At 42.4% G+C, this 24169-nt stretch overlaps 1 protein-coding gene across 7 annotated transcripts in view; it reads left to right on the top strand.

The window, feature by feature from the left end:
* The window catches only part of Grk4 (G protein-coupled receptor kinase 4), an 84143-nt gene that overhangs the window by 43399 nt on the left and 16575 nt on the right, over positions 1 to 24169 (top strand). For all 7 annotated transcript variants that reach the window (XM_074042723.1, XM_074042722.1, XM_074042725.1 and 4 more), the window contains 3 exons: positions 14593 to 14630; positions 19380 to 19469; positions 20402 to 20610. In XM_074042723.1, coding sequence (XP_073898824.1) covers positions 14593 to 14630; positions 19380 to 19469; positions 20402 to 20610 — 337 coding nt within the window. The remainder of the gene's footprint in view (positions 1 to 14592; positions 14631 to 19379; positions 19470 to 20401; positions 20611 to 24169) is intronic.

The following is a 24169-nucleotide window of genomic DNA, read 5'->3' as shown; positions in this document are numbered from 1 at the left end:
GTAGGAGGAACTCTCATGGGTAACAGTTACTAATTTGAGATGCATCAGACTCCCACAATAAAGGCCCTTTCCATCTATCCTTATGCCAATTATATGTCCCCATGTCCAATCAGATGGCTTAAGTACAGTGAAATTTACAGGGTTACAGGTGCCTTGGGTGCAGTCAAGGACAGCTTTTCTCTTGTGAAGAAGGGCTGCCCGCTTAGCCCTCTGCCATGTGGCCCATGAAACACAACTCCAGTAAGGCCAATAATAAGAACCCACATCATCCCATGGCCAAGAGTTGTCTCCCCAGCACATATACTTATCATTTGACATATAGGCTCTTTCCCAAGCTAGGCCCCCACTGCTATAGCCTATACCTCTCTATCTACCCTTGTCTATGGCTGCATATGGACCAAAGAGCATTGACACTGGTTTATCAGGACTAAACGTCTGGGTGTGGCTGACAAGGTTCCCAGGGTGGTGGACGCTTCTGGTCTCTGACCATTGTTCCCGGGGACAGTAAGTGGGGTTGAAGCAGATATCCTGATTACCATGGGAACACACTGAATAGATGGTATGGTTGTGAGTGCATGACCCGATGACAGAGCCTGCACAGGAATAGTAAGTATGGAAAAGCAAAGTCCTAGTGACAACACTTCCTGCCTGAGTAGTATGCATACATAGGTCACAGGAGGAGGGCTCTGGGACCATGAAGGGAGACCATATCAGCAACAAACAGTAATTATGCATCCTGCCCAAAAGAGAAGAGAGCTAATAAAAACCTTTCACCATGAGTCCAGTCAGCGGGGTGGTTTCTGCCAAGCCTATGGTGAAGACTAGGGTGAGAGCTACAAGCAGCAGATACAGACAAGGGGTGATAATGCAGTGAGACAGCTGGTGTGCAAACAGTCTGTTTGTCCCGTTGGAGAGTCGACTCCTCAAAATTCAGCCATGTGTAGACTAGTCAGCTTCCTGAGATGACTAGAACAGGGCTGTCATCCCGCCATTCTTGGTCCCCTGTTGTTTCCTGGGAAGCAGAGTTCTGCTAAGGGAGGTTGCTCAGGTTCAGAGGGTGATCCTGCATGGTGAAGCTGATCAGGGATGCACTCCCACTCAAGAGAAGCTGGCTTGACTTGGCTGTGGTGGATCCAAGGAGCAGTCACCACTATTTTAACTGCAGTGGGAGTATTAGACAAGATAACAACAAAAGGGCCTCTCCAGTGGGGTTTTAATGGATGGATATTTTATTCTTTTACCTAGACAATGTCTTTTGTTTTTTGGTTTTCTTTTTAACTGAGTAGAATTATCATGGCAACAATATATTATCAGTATATATGTCCAAGAAAATGCATTTTTTTAAAAAAGTTAAATACACCATCTTTAAATATTAAAGGACATGTTTAGAGACAGTAAAAATAGTTATTTTGTCTCTAAGTAAAAGACCCTGTGTAAAAATATGAGTTTGTATCTGGCTTTAGTACCAGATAGCCACACATGTATAAGAACCATTTCCTCAGTCCTCTTGGCTTTGGTTATTTTTGAGAGGTCTGGCATGAGTGACTTCATTTGAACTTTGATGGCATTCCCCCCTTGTCTCCAAACTGTGTCTTTGAGCAATCTCCTTTGAAGATATGTCTCCCATCCAAGTACTGACCAGGCCCGACCCTGCTTAGCTTCTGAGACCAGAGGAGATTGGCGCGTTCAGGGTGGTATGGCTGTAGACTGAAGATCGTTCTTGGTTGTCATTTTCTTTCTTCATTGTGAGGATTTGTTTCCTGGATTTTGTTTGTTTGGTTTGTTTTGATCATACGTCAGGGAGAAAATAATGAGCACATCAGGTGGGAGTCAGTGCCAACTAGACCCTTTTAGCCAAATTTAAGCAACAGAGGCTTAGAAGGAGTGGTCCTTAGGCAATGGGCTTTTACACAAGGACAATATAGAACAAAATCCAACAAAAGCAGATGTCTAAAAAATCAACCTGGTTGACACATAAGCACTTTTTAGAGTCATTTTTTATGGACTTGATTGTAAATGCCCCAGAAGGATCAGAACGGTAATGGCAAAAACTTAAGAGTCATGGTTAAAATTTTGATGGACAATTTAGCAACTAACAGAACAGTATATCAGTACCATTAACTTTTGTTACCATGTTTGTCTAAATTTTGTACTTTAGAAGGCTCAATGTACTTGAAAAACATAAATATATTTAGTATAAGGAACCACCAATAGCATCACAGGTCTGTAGAGGTTATATATGCATATTAGTTTAGTTGTTCTTGAAGTAAAACCTTAAGATTTTTATCAGTTGTAGGGGGGGAAGAACAGTTTTAGTAAACTCTAATAGCCCAGTCACAGACACATATAGGGTACCAACTGCATTAGAATCACCCAAGACAACAGTTGTTTAATCATGAGGTCATCTAGAAAGTTTTAAATAAACTGTTAGAAAATAAGAGGTATGGAAGAGGCAGAGAGATGGCTCAAACACCAGCACAGAGTTTATTGTTTAGGCAGGAGCCCTGTGGAGGGGGACCCCAGCAAGAGAGCTAGAGCCCATTGCCAAACACAGGCTTGGGTTAGATATAGGGGGCTAGTGAAAAAGTACCAGGAAAGTCACTAAGGGATACTGCTGCTGGGCAACCAAGAAAGGTAAGTTGTGGCTAGGTCACTGTCTGCCCAACGTTCTTGGCATCCATTCAGGGAGATAAAGGTTAACAATTGTCTCTTTTTTAGTCTTTGGGGTTGAGTGGGGAGTTTCTAGTAAGCCATCTGTAAGGGGGGAAGAGGGTCTGCTCCTAACATGGCTGTCCTCATTGTTAACCCCAACATAAACCAACTCTTAAATGAACATGACTCAGTTACCTTAGTAGTTAAAACCCCTACAAAAATCACCAGAGAACACAGGTAAATATTTATGGGGACTAAGTGTGGAATTAGGAAACACAGTGGCCAAGAATCATGGCTCAGATGTTGATAAGGGATCACATCCCAGATTGTTGACATTAACATGTGGCTCATGACAATAGAGCAGGATCCCACCACCCTGTAGTCAGTGGAGACCCCTAAAATAACAGGCCCAATCTGGCTATCCCAGGCCAAAAATTCCTTCCATCCAACATGTGGAACTAACATCTCTTCTCTGTTGATTCCAATAAAAACTGGAGGTCTTGACTTTCAGTGTAGTGCTCCTTTTTGAGTTTTTATTTTTTATCCTATCTGGAGGGTGCACTTTGGTCTTTTTTTTTTTTTTTACTTTGCATTACATGAGTAAATCTATCTCAACCTTCATATGTAGTAGTGCTCCCTGCGCTCAGCTGCCTCTTGCCTCTGTGTTTTAATAAACTATTGTTGTCTTGACAAATTTGTGGATTAATCTGTAACACCGAAAATTTCTGACAGTTATCTTGACAAAACAAAAACCATTTATAAGACAGTGTTTGTAAATATTATTGAGGGTAATATTTTCAAGATAGTCTTCTTATGAACTTAGAGAATTAAGATTTAGTTTAGCATCAGTGCATTAAATATTGACATTACAAAAACCTTTAATGTAACTGGATTTTAGTCAACTCAGTCATTTACATAAGCATTTATAAGGTCTATCCTTTTATGACAACTTACTCTGTATCTTTTTTTAAATTTCTTTTATTCATATGTGCATGCAATGTTTGGGTCATTTCTCCCCCCTTCCCCCCTGCTCCCTCCCTTTCCCCCCGCACACTCCCTCTCCCCCCCCATCCCCTCGCTACCAGCCAGAAACTATTTTGCCCTTATCTCTAATTTTGTTGAAGAGAGAGTGTATACAATAATAGGAAAGACCAAGGGTTTTTGCTAGTTGAGATAAGGATAGCTATACAGGGAGGTTACTCGCATTGCTTTCCTGTACACGTGTGTTACATTCTAAATTAATTCTTCTCAAACTAATCTTTTCTCTAGTTCCTGGTCCCCTTCTCCTATTGGCCTCTGTCGCTTTAAAGTTTCTGCATTAGTTCCTTAAATGATATCTTGGTTTTTTTGGGGGGCGGGTGTCTTGCCTATCCTCATACCTCCCTTGTGTGCTCTCGCCTCATCATGTGCTCAAAGTCCAATCCCCTTGTTGTGTTTGCCCTTGATCTAATGTCCACATATGAGGGAGAACATAGGATTTTTGGACTTTTGGGCCAGGCTAACCTCACTCAGAATGATGTTCTCCAATTCCATCCATTTACCAGCGAATGATAACATTTCGTTCTTCTTCATGGCTGCATAAAATTCCATTGTGTATAGATACCACATTTTCTGTTTTTTTATTATTCATATGTGCATACAATGCTTGGGTCATTTCTCCCCCCTACTCCCACCCCCTCCCTCTCCCCCCTGCCCCCTCAATACCCGGCAGAAACTATTTTGCCCTTATCTCTAATTTTGTTGAAGAGAGAGTATAAGCAATAATAGGAAGGACCAAGGGTTTTTACTAGTTGAGATAATAAATACCACATTTTCTTGATCCATTCGTCAGTGGTGGGGCATCTTGGCTGTTTCCATAACTTGGCTATTGTGAATAGTGCTGCAATAAACATGGGTGTGCAGGTGCCTCTGGAGTAACCTGTGTCACAGTCTTTTGGGTATATCCCCAAGAGTGGTATTGCTGGATCAAATGGTAGATCAATGTCTAGATTTTTAAGAAGCCTCCACATTTTTTTCCAGAGTGGTTGTACTAGTTTACATTCCCACCAGCAGTGTATGAGGGTTCCTTTTTCCCCGTGTCCTTGCCCACACCTGTTGTTAATGGTGTTGCTGATAATGGCTACTTTAACAGGGGTGAGATGGAATCTTAGTGTGGTTTTGATTTGCATTTCCTTTATGGCTAGAGATGGTGAGCATTTTTTTCATGTGTGTTTTGGCCATTTGAATTTCTTCTTTTGAGAAATTTCTGTTTAGTTCAGTTGCCCATTTCTTTATTGGTTCATTGATCTTGGGAGAGTTTAGTTTTTTGAGTCCCCTATATATTCTGGTTATCAGTCCTTTGTCTGATGTGTAGCTGGCAAATATTTTCTCCCATTCTATGGGTGTTCTCTTCAGTTTAGAGACCATTTCTTTTGTTGTGTAGAAGCTTTTTAGTTTTATGAAGTCCCATTTATCTATGCTATCTCTTAGTTGCTGAGCTGCTGGGGTTCCATTGAGAAAGTTCTTGCCTACACCTATTAGTTCCAGAGTATTTCTTACTCTTTCCTGTACCAACTTTAGAGTTTGGGGTCTGATATTAAGATCCTTGATCCATTTTGGGTTAATATTGGTATAGGGTGATATACATGGATCTAGTTTCAGTTTTTTGCAGACTGCTAACCAGTTTTCCCAGCAGTTTTTGTTGAAGATGCTGTCTTTTCTCCATCGTATATTTTTAGCGCCTTTGTCAAAGACAAGTTGGTTATAGTTGTGTGGCTCCATATCTGGGTCCTGTATTTGTTCCACTGGTCTTCATGTCTGTTTTTGTGCCAGTGTCATGCTGTTTTGTTGTTATTGCTTTGTAATATAGTTTGAAGATGGGTATTGTGATACCTCCAGCGTTGTTCTTTTTACTGAGTATTACCTTGGCTATTCATGGCCTCTTGTGTTTCCAAATAAATTTAATGGTTGATTTTTCAATCTCTGTGATGAATGTCATTGGGATTTTGATGGGAATTGCATTAAACATATAGATTACTTTGGGGGGTTATAGACATTTTACTATGTTGATTCTACCAATCCATGAGCCTGGGAGATCTCTCCACTTTCTATAGTCTTCCTCAATCTCTTTCTTCAGGAGTTTATACTTTCCTTGTAGAGGTCATTCACATCCTTTGTTAAGTTTACTCCTAGGTATTTGATTTTTTTGAGGCTATTGTAAATGGAATTGTTTTCATATATTCTTTCTCAGTTTGTTTATTATTAGTATATAGAAATGCTAATGATTTTTCTATGTTGATTTTATATCCTGCTACCTTGCTATAGCTGTTGATGGTGTCTAGGAGTTTTGAGTAGAGCTTTTTGGGTCTTTAAGGTATAGTATCATATCATCTGTAAATAGGGATATTTTGACAGTTTCTTTACTTATTTGTATTCCTTTTATTCCTTCTTCTTGCCTAATTGCTCTGGCTAGGAATTCCAGTACTATGTTGAATCGGAGTGGGGATAGTGGGCATCCTTGTCTCGTTCCTGATTTTAGAGGGAATGGTTTCAGTTTTTCATTGTTAAGTATAATGCTGGCTGTAGGTTTGTCATATATAGCTTTTATAATGTTGAGGAACTTTCCTTCTATTCCTAGTTTTCTTAGAGCTTTTATCATGAAACGGTGTTAGATCTTATCAAAGGCTGTTTCTGCATCTATTGAGAAACCTGTTGAGTGGTTTTTGTCTTTGCTTCTGTTGTGGTGTATTACATTTATTGATTTTCGTATGTTGAACCACCCCTGCATTCCTGAGATGAAGCCTACTTGGTCTTGGTGAATGATCTTTTTGATGTGTTGTTGAATTCGGTTTGCCATTATTTTATTGAGGATTTTTGCATCAGTGTTCATTAAGGAGATTGGCCTATAGTTCTCCTTTTTGGAGGTGTCTTTGCCTTGTTTTGGGATAAGTGTAATACTGGCTTCATAAAATGTGTTAGGCAGTTTTCCTTCCCTTTCTACTTTGTGGAACAGTTTAAGGAGGGTTGGTATTAGTTCCTCTTTAAAGGTCTGATAGAATTTAGCAGAGAATCCATCAGGTCCTGGACTTTTCTTTTTTGGGAGACTCTTGATTGCTGCTTCAATTCATTTTGTGTTATAGATCTACTCAGGTGATTAATGTCCTCTTGGTTCAGTTTTGGATTGTCATAAGTATCTAGAAATCTGTCCACTTCTTCAAGATTTTCTAATTTATTTGAATATAGGTTCTCAAAGTAGTCTCTGATGATTTCCTGGACTTCCATGGTGTTTGTTGTTATCTCCCCTTTTGCATTCCTGATTTTATTGATTTGGGTTTTTTCTCTCCTCATTTTAGTCAGGTTTGCCAGGGATCTATCAATCTTGTTTATGTTTTCAAAGAACCAACTTTTTGTTTCATTAATTCTTTGTATGGTTTTTTTGGTTTCTATTTCATTGATTTCAGCTCTTACTTTTATTATTTCTCTCCTTCTATTTGTTTTGCGATTTGCTTGTTTTTATATGAGTTTGAGATGTATCATTAGGTCATTGATTTGAGCTCTTTTAGTCTTTTTAATATATGCAGTCGTGGCTATAAACTTTCCTCTCAGGACTTCTTTTGCTGTGTCCCATAGGTTCTGGTAGGTTGTGTTTTCATTTTCATTAACTTCCAGGAACCTTTTAATTTCCTCTTTTATTTAATCAATGACCCATTGTTCATTAAGCAATGAGTTGTTCAGTTTCCAGCTGTTTGCATGTTTTTTGTCTTTATTTTTGTTGTTGAGTTCTAGTTTTAATGCATTGTGATCAGATAGAATGCATGGTACAATTGCTATTTTCTTATATTTGCTGAGGCTTGCTTTGTGTCCTAGGATATGATCTATTTTGGAGAAGGTTCTGTGGGCTGCTAAGAAAAATTTATATTGTGTAGAAGTTGGATGAAATGTTCTGTAGACATCAACTAGGTCCATTTGATGTATGGTATGTTTTAGATCTAGGATTTCTTTATTGATTTTTTTGTTTGGATGACCTATCCATTGATGATAGTGGGGTGTTATAGTCTCCCACAACCACTGTGTTGGACTTAACATATACTTTTAGGTCCTTCAGGGTATGTTTGATGAAATTGGGTCCATTGACATTGGGTACATATAGGCTGATAATTGTTATTTCCTTTTGGTCTATTTCCCCTTTTATTAGTAGGGAATATCCTTCTTTACTCGTTTGATCAATGTAGGTTTGAAGTCTACTTTGTCCGAGATAAGTATTGCTACTCCTGCCTGTTTTCGGGGGCCATTGGCTTGGTAAATCTTCTTCCAACCTTTCATCCTAAGCCTATGCTTATTTCTGTTGGAGAGATGGGTCCTGTAAGCAACAAATTGTTGGATCTTCCTTTTTAATCCAGTTTGTCAAACGGTGCCTTTTGATGGGGGAGTTAAGTCCATTAACATTAAGTGTTAGTACTGATAGGTATGTGGTGAGTCTTGTCATTTAGTTGTCTTAGTTGTTTGAGGGTTTGAATATGTGTAGCTAAATTGATGTTACTCTCTACTTTATTGCTTTTTCTTTTCCTGTAGTTAAGTACTGCCTGCCCTTTCATGGTTATGTTCGTTTTCACTTTCTGTGTGCAGATTCCCTTGAAGAATCTTTTTGCGGTGGTGGCTTTGTGGTCATATGTTGTTTTAGTTTCTGCTTATTATGGAAGACTTATATTGCTCCATCTATTTTGAATGATAGTTTTGCTGGGTAGAATATCCTAGGGATGAAGTTATTTTCATTCAGTGCCGGGAAGACCTCACCCCAAGCTCTTCTTGCTTTTAATGTTTCCGTTGAGAAGTCTGCTGTGATTTTGATAGGTTTACCTTTGTATGTTGTTTGTTTTTTCTCTCTTACAGCCTTCAATATTCTTTCTCTAGTCTCTGTACCTGTTGTTTTAATAATAATATTACCATGGGGTAGTTCTATTTATGTCAGGTCTGTTTGGTGTTCTGGAGGCTTCCTGTACCTGTATGGGCATAGTTTTCTCTAGATTTGGGAAATTTTCTGTTATTATTTTGTTGAATATATTATGAATTCCCTTTGCTTGCACCTCTTCTCCTTTTTCAATACCCATGATTCTCAGGTTTGGTCTTTTGATGGAGTCAGTAAGTTCTTGCATTTGCTTTTCACAGGTCTTGAGTTGTTTAACTAATAGTTCTTCGGTTTTTCCTTTAATTACCATTTCATCTTCAAGTTCTGAGATTCTTTCTTCTGCTTGTTCTAGTCTGCTGGTTTGGCTTTCCGTTTTGTTTCCCATTTCTGTTTCGTTCTATTTTCTGAGGTTTTCCATATCCTGAGTTGCCTCCTCTTTAATATTGTCTGTTTTTGTCCTGAGTTCATTTATCTCTTTATTAATCGTGTTCTTTGTTTCACTTTGGTGTTTATACAGTGCTTCTATAGTTTCTTTTATTTGTTCTTGTGCTTTCTCAAATTCTGTATTTTTGTTGTCTTGGAATTTCTTGAGTGTCTCCTGTACATTTTGAATGACCATATCCAGTATCATCTCTATAAAATTCTCATTGATTACTTGCAGGATTTTTTCTTTCAGAGTGTTCTTTGTGGGCTTCATTGGGTTCTTTGGCATAGTTTATCTCGTTTTGTTGGAGTCTGGATCTGGGCATCTGTTTTCTTCATTTCCCTTTAGTTCCTATACTAATTTATTGTTGGGGGGAAATTGTTTTCCCTCTTTTTTCCGTCTTCCCATCATTGCCCTTGCTACTGTTACTGTCCCTGTACTGTGTGTAATTCAGTATTATTTAGCTTATAATAGTAATGATAATGATATCTAGAATGGAAGGGTGAGAGGAAAGGGAAAGCAAAGAAGGTAAAGAAAAAGGGAAAAAACAAAACAAAACAAAACAAAAAACAGAGCTGAAGAAATAAACAGGAAGAGATAGTATACTAATCAACAGTGAGCCAAACAGGCATTAGAACGACAGAGAGAGGATACAATAATAATAATAATATTAATAATAATAATAATAATAATAATAAATAAAAATAAAATAAAATTTCCCAAGTTCGAATGCAATAAACTTTTAGTCTTAATAGATTTGGTGTTAGTCTTTCAGCATCCAGTCCTGGTGTTGGTGTTTGAGTAGTAGATCTGTCGTTGTCTCATCAAAAAAAAAAAAAAAAAAAAAGGAGTCTAGAGACAGTTTTGTGCATGTCTGAGGCTGCAGCTCACCTGCCACCTACTGTCAGCCAGCTGCCTTTGCAGGCTTTATTTATTGTAGATCTCAGGAATGAGCTTTACGCTCACCTAGCCCCACAGGCTTTGTTTATTTAGAGTTCTCCTGGATGCATGCCCCTTTTGTTTTCTCCAGTATACAGCCCTACCTGCAATTGCAGTCTTTTTTTTTTTATTTAGAGTTTGTGTGGGGAGGATTCCCTCCCCACCTCCAGCGGAGCGTTCCTCACGATAGCCATTGTTACAAGCCTTCCAAGGTTGCTGGGCAGGGCCGCCATACCTGTTTATTTACAGTTTACAGTTCACGTGAGGGAGTGCCTCTCCCCCACTCTCCGGGGGACCTGGCCCTCTTTGTTACGTGTGTTTTTTTTTAATTCAGTTTTTGGGGTTTTTTTTCCCTTTTTTCCCTGGGTGGGGGTCAGTCTGTCCAGGTGGCTATGCTGATTTGTCCCAGGGAGTACCACCTGCCACTTATTTGCTCACCTGGTGGTCTCCCAAGCAAGGTAGGAGCTGGCATCTGGCAGCGTGGGAGCCCTCCTGGTTTCTCCATTTAACACGGAGTGGGGATGCTGTGCGCAGGCTGGGGGTGTGGAGGTGTCAGAGTTTTACCTGTTCTTGGTGGTTTTTCCTGCCAGGTGTATCTCCAGTGTCTCTCCAAGAGTTTACTTTAGGAAGCATGCTTTCTGCTTCCTCCCTTTAGTTGCCATCTTGGAATCTCCCCATGATATCACTCTGTATCTTTATGACAACTTATTTTATATCCCCTGGAGGAGCTTGTGTTAATCTTTTTTTTAATTTAAAAGTATTTTTTATCCTTTTATTTTAAAAACTATAATATCATATCTCTATGGTAATATAGATATGTTATTTGTTGAAATTAATTTATAAAACCTTTTAGCTTAGAATCTTATATTTTTCTGGAAAAAAACCAGAAAGAAAGCAACCTTAAAATTATTTTTTGTATAAAACAATTAATAGAAAGCTCATTTGTTAATAGACCCATGTATTATAAGAGAGAATTAAATCCCTGTCATTTTGTTTATGACAGAATGAAACAAGCTAAGGTCATTTTTAACTACCCAAATTTTAAGATTTCTGTTGCAGACTGTAGCCTCCCTTTTCTTTTTTCCTCCTCTGGTTTAAGCCATAGTGTTAACCCCTGAATGTTTGCATCCTAGTGAGACCCGATTGGAAATAAGTTTGAAAACCTGTTTTCTTAAAAGTAGAAGTAGAACAGAGTAATAATTTTTACATTTACTTCATAAAAAGAACCATCCTCAAGATGTTTACATATTTAAACGTAAAAGGCTTAAGCAGTTTTTAACAGAGATCTTTAAAACAAACACCTTGGTTTTTTGTTACCTTGAATATCACATTAACCTTATAACAGCAGTTTAAGAACCATTTTGAAGATGCTTACATATATACATATACACACACACAATTAGAGTACACTCTCAAAAAAAAAGAAAAAAAAACGTTTAAATTATACCCAGAGGTCTATCCGATGCAATGATGGATGATGCATCTGTTCTCTAGGGAGTATCCCGCACTTTGGAACTGAATTTTTTGTTATCCCTTCCTTAACCTCAGTTGTGACTATTTCCCAGGAAAAGCTCAACAACCCCTAACTCTTGAAGGTGTCTTACACACTTTTGTCTTGCTCCCTTAACCTGAGAGACCTGGTTTCACCCCAAATAGGGTAATTAGGAGGTCTCTGGAAGGTGATCAATCTCCCCTTCTGCCTCCTGAGGCAGACCTGAATTCAAACCCGAGTTCTTACCAGTACAAAGAGTAGTGCTCCTAAGTTGGTTCCTGCACCTTGGTGAGTTCTGTTGTGCATCTGAGGCCCTTGCCCTGACTTGCTGGGATGATGAATTCCCTTCCAGATCAAGCTGTCCATTGGTGCCTGATGGGATCTCCTCCCAGCAGTGGGGGATGCATCCCGGTGACAAGGGAAGTGATAATGCACCGTCTCCCACAACCCTGGATGATCCTCTAAGTAATGTTGTGGGAAATTATGAGCTGAGATATGAGTATCTGAGGCAGATTAGCAGGAAGCAACGTTTATTGTGCCTGCACAGACCCAGAGGACTCATGAGCCCTGTGAACAAAGGGGTGTCAGCCTTATATACCCTTGCAAGCAGGTTACAGAAGCAAAAAGCAAAGCTCAACCCACATATGGCTACATGTGACTTTATTGACTATTTCATTTCCCCAGTACTATGTGACTTTCATGTTTCAATTCTTTAAGTTTTATCTCTCTGCTTTGACATCCCCTCCCCCTACCTGTTGTCAGAACACAGCCTGTCCCTTTCTACTGCCTCCCCCCCACCCCCTTCCTGCTACATTACCACTACAAGGTGAGAATTCCTTATCCAATGAACAGGGCATGGGAAGTGTTTCAGATTTAGGAGCATTTTTGATTTCAGCTTTTTGGATTAGTATGCTTAACCTGAACCAACACCACTTCTACCTCCACCTCACCACCACTACTACCACCACCACCACCACCTCCACCACCACCACCACCTCCACCACCACCTCCACCTCCACCACCTCCACCACCAACCACCACCACCACCTCCACCACCACCACCACCAACCACCTCCACCACCTCCAAACCTCCACCATCTCTACCACCTCCACCACCACCACCACCTCCACCACCACCACCACCACCTCCACCACCACCACCACCACCACCACCAACCACCTCCACCACCTCCAAACCTCCACCATCTCTACCACCTCCACCACCACCACCACCTCCACCACCACCTCCACCACCTTCGCCTCCACACCCCACCACCTCCACCACCGCCTCCACACCTCCACCTCCACCACTTCCACCATGTCCACCATCTCCGCCTCCACCACCTCCACCACCACCTCTACCACCTCCACCACCACCTCCACCACCACCTCCACACCTCCACCTCCATACCTCCACCTCCACACCTTCACCTCCACCACCATCTCCATCTCCACCTCCACCACCGCCATCACCACCACCACTTCCACCACCTCCACCACCACCTCCACCTCCACCTCCACACCTCCACCACCACCACCACCACTACCTCCATCTCCACCACCTCCATCTCCACCACCTCTATTACCATCACCTCCACCACCATCACCATTTTGTGAAATATCTACAGCATGCCTCTTTTCAGAATAAGAGTATCTATAGTTGATCATGACAGTTGTGCACAGAACTAAAGGTTCTGTTACCCCACCTTGGGAAGTATAAATAGGAGGATTGTGGTCCAGGTCTACCCAGAGAAAGCAGAAAGGGCTGGTAGTATGTCGTAAGTGTAGAGCACCTGCTTAGCAAGGGTGAAACCCTGAGTTCAAACACAAGTACTGCAAAAAAATAATAATAAAATAAGACAAGTGGGCATGTGTACAGTTGAGGCTGGGTGTAAAGAATGGAGAGTTGAGATGGCAGAAGTTCCATCTCAAGGAGGGCTGCTTAGGTTTTAGTGACATTTAGTAGTAGTCTTTTAATACATAATAAAAGAAAAAATGCTCATCATTCTGCCACCTGGGTAGAAAACACAGACAGCACCACAGGCAGGAGCATCATTCAGGTCCCACTACCTCCCGCCCACCCTCAGCCCTGCCCTCTGCCCTCGGCATCTACCCACAAGGTGTGCTTTGAGCAGTGACACTTTACCCAAGAGCTCCTGAGCAGATGGTCCTCACGGTGACTGCTTGTGACACTGGCCAGTGCTCACTTTGGTTCTGTGGGCTTCCCTGTGTTTCCCTCCGTCCCCTTCTCTTGCTGTGGTGGCATTGTTTCCAGGGTCTTTGTCCTATTCTGCGGGCTTTAGGCTGCCCCCTTCACACTTGTAATGTCCTCACACATCCACAGAGCAGCTAGGTTGTTCTCACAGGGACAAACATGAAATCAGAATTAAATATAAATCCTTTCAAAGTGACATTTTCTCTGGAAGGGGAAAATAACCCAAATAAGTTGTATGAGATGTTAGGTTTAAGATATTTTAATCTGAGGGCTGGTGGTATAGCTCAGTGGTAGAGCATTTGCCTAGCATGTGTGAAGCCCTGATTTCTATCCCTAGCACTGTTTTACTCTTTATATGATTTAAATTTATTAAAACATTGAGGTGTCCTGCTCTACATTTACCATGAACTGCAAATAACATTGCTTTATTATGCACTTCTTTCTGGGAGACATGGTCTCATTCTAACCCTTCAGTAACCCCAGTGTGATGGGACAGGCGATGAGGACACCACAGCTTGGAGAGGGGAGGACCACACAGCTGATGAGAGACAGAGCCAAGGTTTGAGTCCATGTCAGCCTGACCCTAGCATGAACCTTCCAACACAGAAAAGTTTCAGTTGCTGAAGCTTAAAATATATTTCAGAGGTTGAGCAAGTTCATTAAGGACTGATTGCTTTCCTTACAACTGGAGTGCACATTTAATCACGGAACTGTCTTCAGTCTGTATGACTATGCAGAGCAGTTCATTTTACACTCCTCATATGTAAGTTGTTTGCTGAGATGAATTTTGAGAATTCTTGACCTGTTTTGTTTTGTCCCTAAAGCCTGTAACAACACGAAATTCTAATAAGGGGTGGTTTCACTTTCTGCCCATCTGGCTGTTGCTCGTTACCATGGAGACATCTGTGGCTGTTCCTTCTGAGTACTTTGGAATCACAGTGTTGACTTCTGAATAATTGAGCTTTCTTTTGTTTCTTTCCTTGTAGAGACTTAAAACCTGAGAATATCCTCCTGGATGATCGGGGTAAGTGGGCAAGCCTTTTGTCTAAGCATAGACTTGTTAAGGGACTTGGGTACAGAAAGTTAATGTAGCCTTAGACGTAGACTTAGCTAGTTAGTGGAGAATGGTGGAAACAGGAGAAATTCTTTGTATGTGTTCTTTAAAAAATACAGTGTAGACAACATTGCTATTCACTTGCGTTAGGAAAGAAGCAGAGATGGTCACGGTTGAGTTTTTGAAGCACATGGAAAGTAAACCCAAAGTAAGGCGTTTGCCCTCCTGTTCCTTGCTGTTGACAGACACCTTGTTTTATTTCTTAGATTTCTGTTTTCATACCCTAGACATTGGCATGCTGCCCTTGATGCTGTTGTGTTGTCGTGTGGCACATGTCACAGAGTAGATGGCTGTGTGGGACCCTGTGATAGTGGGTTGGGTCAGCTCCTTGTTGGCAGCATTGGGTGCCCACTCTGACCTTAGTGTCTCTGGATGATGGTTCTACCTCAGATGGAACTGCGAGGGTGCCAGTTGTTTTCTCATCAACCACATAAGCAGTGTTGGGAGAGAGCTCCACTCAAGTGGTTCTTAATGGCTAAGAAAGGTCTTACAGTCTAGCAGAGAGACCAGTTTCAAATGACTGCTGCAAAGGAGAGCAGGCATCTGAGGCAGGGTCCAGAAGGGACAGCAGACATGGGACACTTCATGTGTGGCTTCCTTGTGTGCTTCTATTAAGGACTTTCTGCTTGTTATCTAAATTATGCAAAACACCCACCCTGTGAGGAAGAAAGCTGCTAAAAATCTCATTTTATGTAAGGTGTGGGCAGTAACTTGTCCACAGCTCCTGGCTCTTAAGCCTGTGGTTCATACTGTGCTGTACTGCACTGTTGACCAGAGGCAGCATTGAAGCAGCTTTAAAGGGAGAGGGAGGGCTAGGACATGCCTCAAGTGACAGGGCACCTGCCTCCCAAGTATGCAAAGCCCAAACTCCAGTACTGCCTCCCCCTCCTCCAAAAAGAAAAACCAGCCAACAAACAAACGAAAACCAAACCAAGAGGGAGGATACATATGTGTGGTACATGGAGTGGTCCCCAGTGTGTGTTGGAAAATGGGAAAAAGTAAAGTTGCAGAGCAATGTGTGTAGTGTGCTACCTTTTATGTGAGAAGAGAGGAAACACTGTGCACTTCTGTCTGCTTCTGAGTGCATACAAAAACATCGAGAAGGCTCAGAAGAAAGCAGGAGTGACAGCAGGGGAGGAGAGCAGGCCTCCTGCAGAATGGATAGCTTTGTATGGATGGTCAGTAGGTCTTTCTCTGTGTAGCTCCCTTCTCTCCAGAACCTTACTCCATGTACTTGAGCTGACCCAACATTCTCAAATTCTAATCTCTGCCTTCTTGCCTTAGCAAGAACCCTCCCACCCCCACCTTTGCTGAGGTTCACTTCCTGGGCCACAGTCTTATGGGGCTAGCTGTTGTGTTTCTTTTCTTTGGCACCACAGTTCTCTGCTGCCTAATGACCAGATCTTAATTGTTACAGTAGAAAGGCAACAATTTTTGCATCAGTTACTCTTGGTGGGAAGTAGAAGTCCCAGACATTCTCCATTTTAGTTAGTGCTTTTTATGTTTTGCTTAAGAAATCTCATCTACTCCTGCACCATAAAATGTTACATCTCCCTTTAAGAACATCATCGTTGTTTTATCTTTCCTGTAACTCCAGAGTTGGTTTTGTATATAAAGTAGAGTAGCAGGTAAGGCACATTTGTTCACGTGTGTACCAGCTGGCCCAGTGCCATTCATAGACAGGGTCATCTTTCCCCATGCTATTATGGAATTCCACTTTGTGAGAAACCCAGTGTCTCTCCGTGGGTGGGTCTGTTCGTAAATCTGGAGTCTGTTCTGTTCCTTGGTCTTTTGTTTATCTTTGGGGCAGTACCATAGCTCTGAACAACTAGAGCTCTATCAAGTCTTGATTCTACTAGGTAACTTCTCCCACACTGCAGACCTTCAAGATTGCCTTAGCCATTCTTAGACTTTTCCATTTCATATGAATTTCCACAGCTAACCTGAAAGAGCAGCAATGTGCTAGGAGTCTGACTGAAGTGTTTGGAATCTATAGAATAACCTCCACAGAACTGACCTCTTCACCATGTCGAGTCAATTTACAAACGTTGCCTATAGTTCTGTAGATTTGGGTCTACTTTTGTTACTTTCAATATTGCTTTGTAGTTTTTCTTTTTCCTTCCATCCTTCCTTCCTTCCTTCCTTTCTTTTTTGTGTTTTCTGTGGTACTGGAGATTGACTGTAGGGTTTCACAAGTGTGAGGCAAGTGATTTACCACCAAGCTAACATCCCCAGCCCTTTTTACTTTGAGACAGGATTTCACTAAGTTGCCCCAGGCTGGCCTTGAACTCGGTTCTCCTGCCCCAGCCTCCTAAGTAGCTGGCTCACCCCACCACACCCAGCTTGCTTTGTAGTTTTCATTGCAAAGATCTTACCCATTTAGTTATTTGATGGTTTTTAGTGAGGTCGTTTTTAAATTTCCATTTTTTTTTGTTTATGTTGCTGGAATTTAGAAACATAGTCACATTATTACTTACATCCTGTATTGGTGTGGTACACTGATGAGCTGGTATTGCACATTACCATTAGCCAAAGCACATCATCCACATCAGGGCTCCTCCATGTTACATATTCTCTGGGTTTATTTTTTGGCAGCTGTAGGGTTTGAACTCAGGGTCTCACACTTGCCAGGCAGACACTCTACCACTTCAGCCACACCCCCAGGTCCTATTCTATGGATTTTGACAAGTGTATTTGGCTTGTGTGCATCATTACTGTATCATACAGAGTTTTTCACTACCTAAATGTCTTGTGTTGCTACACTTAGTCTTCTCTCCTTCTCTTCTCCCTGAAAACCACTGACTTTTTTATTTTCTCCGTAGTTTGCCTTTTCCTGAATGTCATAGTTGTGAATCATAATATATAGCCTTTTCATTCTGGTTTCTCTCACCTGGTAATATATATGCTTCTTCCATGTCTTTTCATGGCTTGACAGGTTATTTTTTGGTGCTGAATAATATTCCACTGTCTGGATGGGTCACAGTTTAGCCATGTGCCTACTGACATCTTGGTTGATGTCACGATTTGACAGTGATGAGTAAAGCTGCTATAAATGCACATATGCAGGTTTTTATGTGGGCATAAATTTTCACTTTGAGTCAATACTAAGGCACACAAGTGCTAGACTGCATGTTAAGAGTACATTTATGCCAGGTGTAATCCTAGCTACTCAGGAGGCAGTGATCAGGAGGATCATGGCTGGAAGCCAGCTCAGGCAAATAGTTTGTGAGACCATACCTTGAAAAAACTTATCACAAGTAGAGTGGCTCAACGTGTAGGCTCTGAGTTTAAACCTTAGTACCACAAAAAAAAAAAAAAAAAAAAAAAGAGTGCGTCTAGCTGGGCGTAAATGGCTCAGGCCTGTAATCCTAGATACTCACGAGGCTGAGATCAAGAGGATCATGGTCCAAATAGTTTGTAAGACCCCATCTCAACCAACAGCTGGTTGCAGTGGTGCACACCTGTTGTCTACAGCTACCCGGGAGGCTGGAGTACGTGTGCTGGCTCTCAAGGGTCCCAGGCATCTCCGGGGAGACAAGGATTTTTAAAGGCAGGGAACTGGGATACAGCTTAGTTCATCAGTACAATGTGCTGGCCAAGTGTCCCTGAACAGGCAGCAAGCTGTCGTCCTGTGTGGCAGGTAGCAAGCTTGATAGTTGGTGTTACTGAGCCAATCATGTGAGAGAACCCCACTTCATGGCTTCCTCACCCTGCTCCATTCTGTGTGAGTTGGACTCAGTGACTCATATTTGATTCTGGCAACTTTCACAAAGTCCTAATCCTCCAGGACCCCAGAGAGTGCTTGTATTTGGAGATGAGGACTTACCAAAAGTAACCAAGATTAAATTGAGGTTTTTTAGGGGCTGGAGGTGTAACTCTGAGGTAGAGCACTTGGCTAGTATGTGTGAGGGCTAGGTTTAATTCCAGGCACTGCAAAAAAATAATAAATAAATAAGATGAGGTTATGGGTTATGGGTGTGGGCCCAAATCCAGGAACAGGTGTCCTTATGAGAACACTTTGTATAATTTGTTATTGTCATAGGAATTCAGCAAATATTTATTTCCTCCCACATACAAGGCATCCACATTCAGTATAGTGCTCCAAGTGAAGCACCTTAATTTTATTTGTTATTTCCCTGACACTATTAGCATTTGTTCTCCGCAAAGGCTCCGTATCACTTGTATATAGTTGTCCCTGTGTATAAGCATACTGGCACTCTGATAGAAAGTGTTTAGGGGCTATTTGTGGCTGATGTAATGTTCATTTTATTTTTATGGATGTCCCTGATAGTTATATAGAAGTAGAATAATGAGCACACTGCTTCTGTCTTTATCCAGTGGTCGTGTGTTATTAAGGGCTTCCCCAGGCATAGATCTCATTTCATGTTGTCAGTGAAGCTCAATGCACTATATGAAATTTTACTAAGTGTGAAAAAGTTGAGTGTAAGTTTTAAAGGTTTTAGAGTATAAAATGCTATTTCTTCAGTCAAGGCTTTTTTTTTTTGTACTGGAGATTGAACCTATGGTAGGCAAACTCTTCCACTGAGCTACATCCTCAGCCCTCATCCATGGCTTTCAAGATGGTCTTTCTTCCAGTTGTTATTGTTGCTAAAATGCTATTACTTCTCCCTGTGGTTTGCATATTATATTTGAACACAGGACACATCCGGATTTCAGATCTTGGTCTGGCTCTGGAAATCCCAGAAGGAGAGACGGTTCGAGGAAGAGTCGGAACCGTCGGTTACATGGGTACGTGAAAGACCGCCTTTGCAGTCATTGTCCCATGGAGGGCTCTGAGTCCTGAGGTTACACGGACACATGAGGGCGCAGTCAGGACAAAGCCATGTGTCTCCTCATGTTGTCAGCATCCTGTGCGTGTGGGTGCCACCCTGCCTCCCCCAGGAAATCACCCTGCTCTGGTGATGCCACAGATCTGAGGGCAGTGCCAGCCCTTCCCCGATGGCCTCCGAGGCAGCTGCAGGAAGACCCCAAGCCCACTCTCTTACCTTCACTGGACACTGGGTTTCCACTAACATGGGAACAGCTGGCAATGCACTTGGGGCACCTGCGGGTTGGCTCTGAGTAGAGGGAATGCCCTCCCCTTGCAGGCAGGCCTCTGCAGCACATTTCCCACACTTTTCACTCTGCAGCAGTCCGGCCATCCAGGGTAGATGCACAAACATTTTAAAGTGACGGCTTCATTGAGATATTGCTCACACATCATAAAAGCCAACAGTTTAAAGTGTGTAAATCAGTGGCTTTTAGTATTTTATAGTTACATAATCATCACCACTTCCTAATTTCAGAACATTTTTTATCACCTCAAAAAAGAAACCTCATACCCATTGACAATTCTCCCCTCCCCATTCCTCAGCTTTTACCCCCGGGCCTGGAACCCTGAGTTTACATTCAGTCTCTGCATTTGTGTGTTTGTCTATTTCATAGAAATAGAATCGTATGATATTCAGACTTTCGTGACTTCTTTCACTTGGTATAATGTTTTTAAGGTTCACCATGTTTTATCAAACATTAAAATTATAATGAATTATTTGGAATTAATTATTAATTATTAATTAATAATTATAATTATTTATAATTAAATTATAATTATAATTTATAATTTAAATTTAAATTTAAACCCAAAATTTAATGTAATTAAATGTCCTGTATTTGTTATGTAGCTCCGGAAGTTCTCAATAATGAACATTACACATTTAGTCCTGATTGGTGGGGACTTGGCTGTCTGATATATGAAATGATTCAGGGACATTCTCCATTCAGAAAACTCAAAGAAAAAGTCAAACGGGAAGAGATCGACCGAAGAGTGAAGGAGGTCACTGAGGAGTACTCCAAGAAGTTTTCAATGGACGCCAAATCTATCTGCCAGATGGTGGGTCAGGCTCTGAGAAGTGGGGCAATAAACTTCCAACTCACACTAATTATTTCACTGATTGAAAAAACCAGTAGTCACACAGACAGACAGACAGGCAGTAGGCATGCAGGCAGCCCAGCGCCCTGAGCCCCTGGCCCAACAGTAAGAATCCAGGTCCAGGAGAGCTCAGCCATGACTCTTAGTAAATGCCTCCTTCCTGGTATGCTTGCCAAGGGAATTTCACCTCAGCTCAGAGAGCAGAGATAAAAGTTTCCAGACCTGATACGGGAGATTCTGACCAATTAGAGCAAAGCAGAATAAATACAGTTCTCATCAGTTTCTCAGACGATGCTACTGAAAGGAAGAGTTGTGCTGAGGTTATTGTGTCTTCAAAAAACGACTGAGTCTTGTTTCGTTGACTAACTTCATATGAAATTAAACATAAAGCTAGTCTAGTTTGAAATGGCAAGACTGTCTCTTCCTATTTAGTTTCTTTAAACCAATTGCTGACACGGTCTGAGAGGCCTGCTGTAGGTCTGGCTTTGTGACGGGGGCTACACAGATACATTTCTTCATTGAATTAGGGCCTTCAAGGCTCACACAGGTATCCGTGAGCCACAGTGAGGCCCAGAAAGGTAAGCCTGGCCCACAGTCACAGAATGAGCCAGGAGCAGTTGGATTACATCTGCAAAGGACTGTTTCACCACCCCAGGTGCCTAGACACTGAATCAATAAGAGAAGCTCTCTGCTATTTACTTATCTTAAATCAGTGTTTATAATTTTAAGCACATTTTCTTCATTTATTTTTATTCAACAAGGATTCATTGAGCATCTTCTATGTTCCAGACACTGTCATAGGCACTGGAGGTACAGCAGTGAGTAAAACAGACCAAAGTCCAGGTCCTCCTGGTGCTCTGATTCTGTTTGCAGAGTGGGTGAAAATTGACAGTAAACAGAACAAAGGAGGCTAGTGTGTCAGAGGGTGACCAGTATCTGGATAATCAGGAAACCTGGCAGGGGATGTGGAAATGGTACAGTTGGCAGGATCTAGGAGAGAGAGGGCTGGAAGGAGAGAGGCCGGCTGGGGCTTTGCAGTGGATCAGTGAAGATGGGGGTGGCAGAGACCTCTGTGGTGGCACAGCAGATGTGAGGAGTGGTCAGATTATGGATGGATCTGTGGGATTTGCTGATGAGGAGGGGAAGGATCCAAGTTGACTCCCACCTGACAGCCTGAGCAGAAGTGCTCTGGGCAGGGGCCTCACTGGATCAATGGCTTTGGGCGGGAGAGAAGGATGGGAGCCAGTGCACAGGTGAGGGTGTGTCGTGCTCTCCCCTCTGAATCTGCATGCAGCTGATGGCAGAGTGGGCATGGTAAGGAGCTTCTGTTTTCTCAGGTCCTTAGCTACAACAAGGCGAGAGTGGGGAGGGAAGTGTTGGGAGTGTGAGGGCAGAGAAGGTGTGAAGCACCATCTGGAGGAGATGAGGCTGAAGGACTAGGGAGGAGAGGAGGATTCCTTGGAGGTACAAGTGGATTTGCAGATGGACACTGGCTCAGAGAGGCAAGGAGCCGCATTTTGCCAACTCTGAGGTTTGGCTGGATGGTGTGACGAAGCAGGAGGGAGGCAGGGTCGCTGAGGTATGTGCAGAGGAGTGACTGAATGGTGGACCATGGAGTCTAAGTGGATGAGGAAGAGGGCACAGGAAAAGGGAAGATTCAGTAGGTCACAGGCTTTTGTGAGTCACTGGTGGTTGGAGTCAGGGCACCTCCAGGCTGGAGTCAGAACAAGTGGAGGAACACAGAGAGAAAGCTATCAAGAATGGCGCTGAAGAGGGCCTGCTGGCACTGAGGAGCCTAAGTGTGGCCCAGGAAGAACAGGGGCCATGGGGCAGGGACAGGGAGGATGAGCTGCAGGCACAGGTCCCCTGCATGGATGTTGGAGTTGCCAGCAATTGTACCTATTACTGGAGTATACCAGTAACTTCTGTGAGTTGGTTGTAGCTGGGAAATAGTTATTTTGGTCTCCCTCATACAAAGTGATGGGCGTCACAGACTTGTCACTGAAAAGCCTTTTCTCTCAGCTGGGAGCTGACAGTGTTTCACAACATTTTGACCAAGCTATAGTTTCTATTCATGTGATATGAATTTATGTGATAAATATTTACTTGAGTGCTTACTACACACAGGACCACTGGTGGGGCTTCAGGAATGTGAAAATAGAAGTAGATCCAGCCCCTGAAGAGCTCGCAGTGTAATGTTAGGCCTACAACCCATAAAACAGCCAATGAAAAAGGCAGAATTTGATAGAAGGGCTGATGGGTTTTCAGGATGAAATCCTGTTGCTCTGGAGGCTCTGGGCAAGACAGTGGTGTCTGAACAAGGGGTAGGAGCACTAGCTCTGGAGTCGGCCTGGTGAGTGTCAGCTTTCTGTGAGAGCTTACCTCTCTGAGCCTCTGTCTCTCATCTGTAAAATGCAGGTGAGAAAACAGGATTGTGAAGTGGATAAAATGAAACGACACATGGAAAGGGTGTAGAAACACATTACTCCTGAGAAACTACTGAGAGGAGAAACAACTGAAGAATGGATTGAATGTCCAACAAACAGACTGCAGGAGGCAGTGCAAGATGTACAGGTGGCTTGCACAAGAGCAGATAGAGAGGAGGGCATGCAGAGCATCCGCAGGGCAGGACGTGGGCTGGGGCCATGCACAGCTGGGTCGGCAAGGGAGGCCTCCACTCTGTGCCCTGTTCATCTGCTGTCACCTGGGCCTGGGTACCCCTGCAGCCACTGCTCCCTGTGTGTCTGCAGGGGAGGAGGAATGAGCCAAGTTTGGTTTAAAGGTCAGTGTTAGGCTGGTGTGCAATGGAGAGACAGTAGGAAAGGAAAAAGAAGAGTTAGTTGGCTTTTGGCTGCAATTCCAGGTGGGGGGATCAAACTAACCTGATGTTTGGATACCTTTTTGTAATTTTCAAATATCTTGTTAATCCTCACAGTGATTTCTAGTCACTCACAGTCAAAAAAAAATTAAGTTTGATTTCTGTCACTCACATTGTTAAGTAGCAGCAAGAGCACTTGTACCCAGACTTGGGGACCATATATGGATGCCAAACTGTCCTCCACCCTGTACTCCCCCACCAGGGCATGTCTTAGTGCATTTGGGCTGCCATAACAAAATTCCTGAGCAGGTAATGTGTAATTGAAAGAAATTTACTTCTTATAGCTGGAAGCTATGAAGTCCCAAGACCAAGATGCGGGTAGGTTCAGTGTCTGGTGAGGGTTCAAGTTCTGGTTCATAGCTGGCACCTTCTCACTGTATGCTCACATGGAGGACAAGACAAACAAGCTCTCTTTGAAGGGCACCAGTCACTTCCTAATCCTATTAATCACTTCCTTCCCACCTATTGCTACTATTGCATTCAGAAGACACAGACATTCAGACCGTCCATGGCAGCAGGCTTAGCAACAGTCCTGGAATCCCTGAGCTGTGAGGAGTTGTACTGAGCATTACACTTAATTTTCAGATTTGTTTAGATTAACAAAGCCTACAAATGAAGACATTTTTATTGAGCACCTACTCT

Source organism: Castor canadensis, chromosome 9 (assembly GCF_047511655.1).
Source record: "Castor canadensis chromosome 9, mCasCan1.hap1v2, whole genome shotgun sequence".
Classification (NCBI taxonomy): Eukaryota; Metazoa; Chordata; class Mammalia; order Rodentia; family Castoridae; genus Castor; species Castor canadensis.
This window is presented reverse-complemented; position numbering and strand designations above follow the sequence as displayed.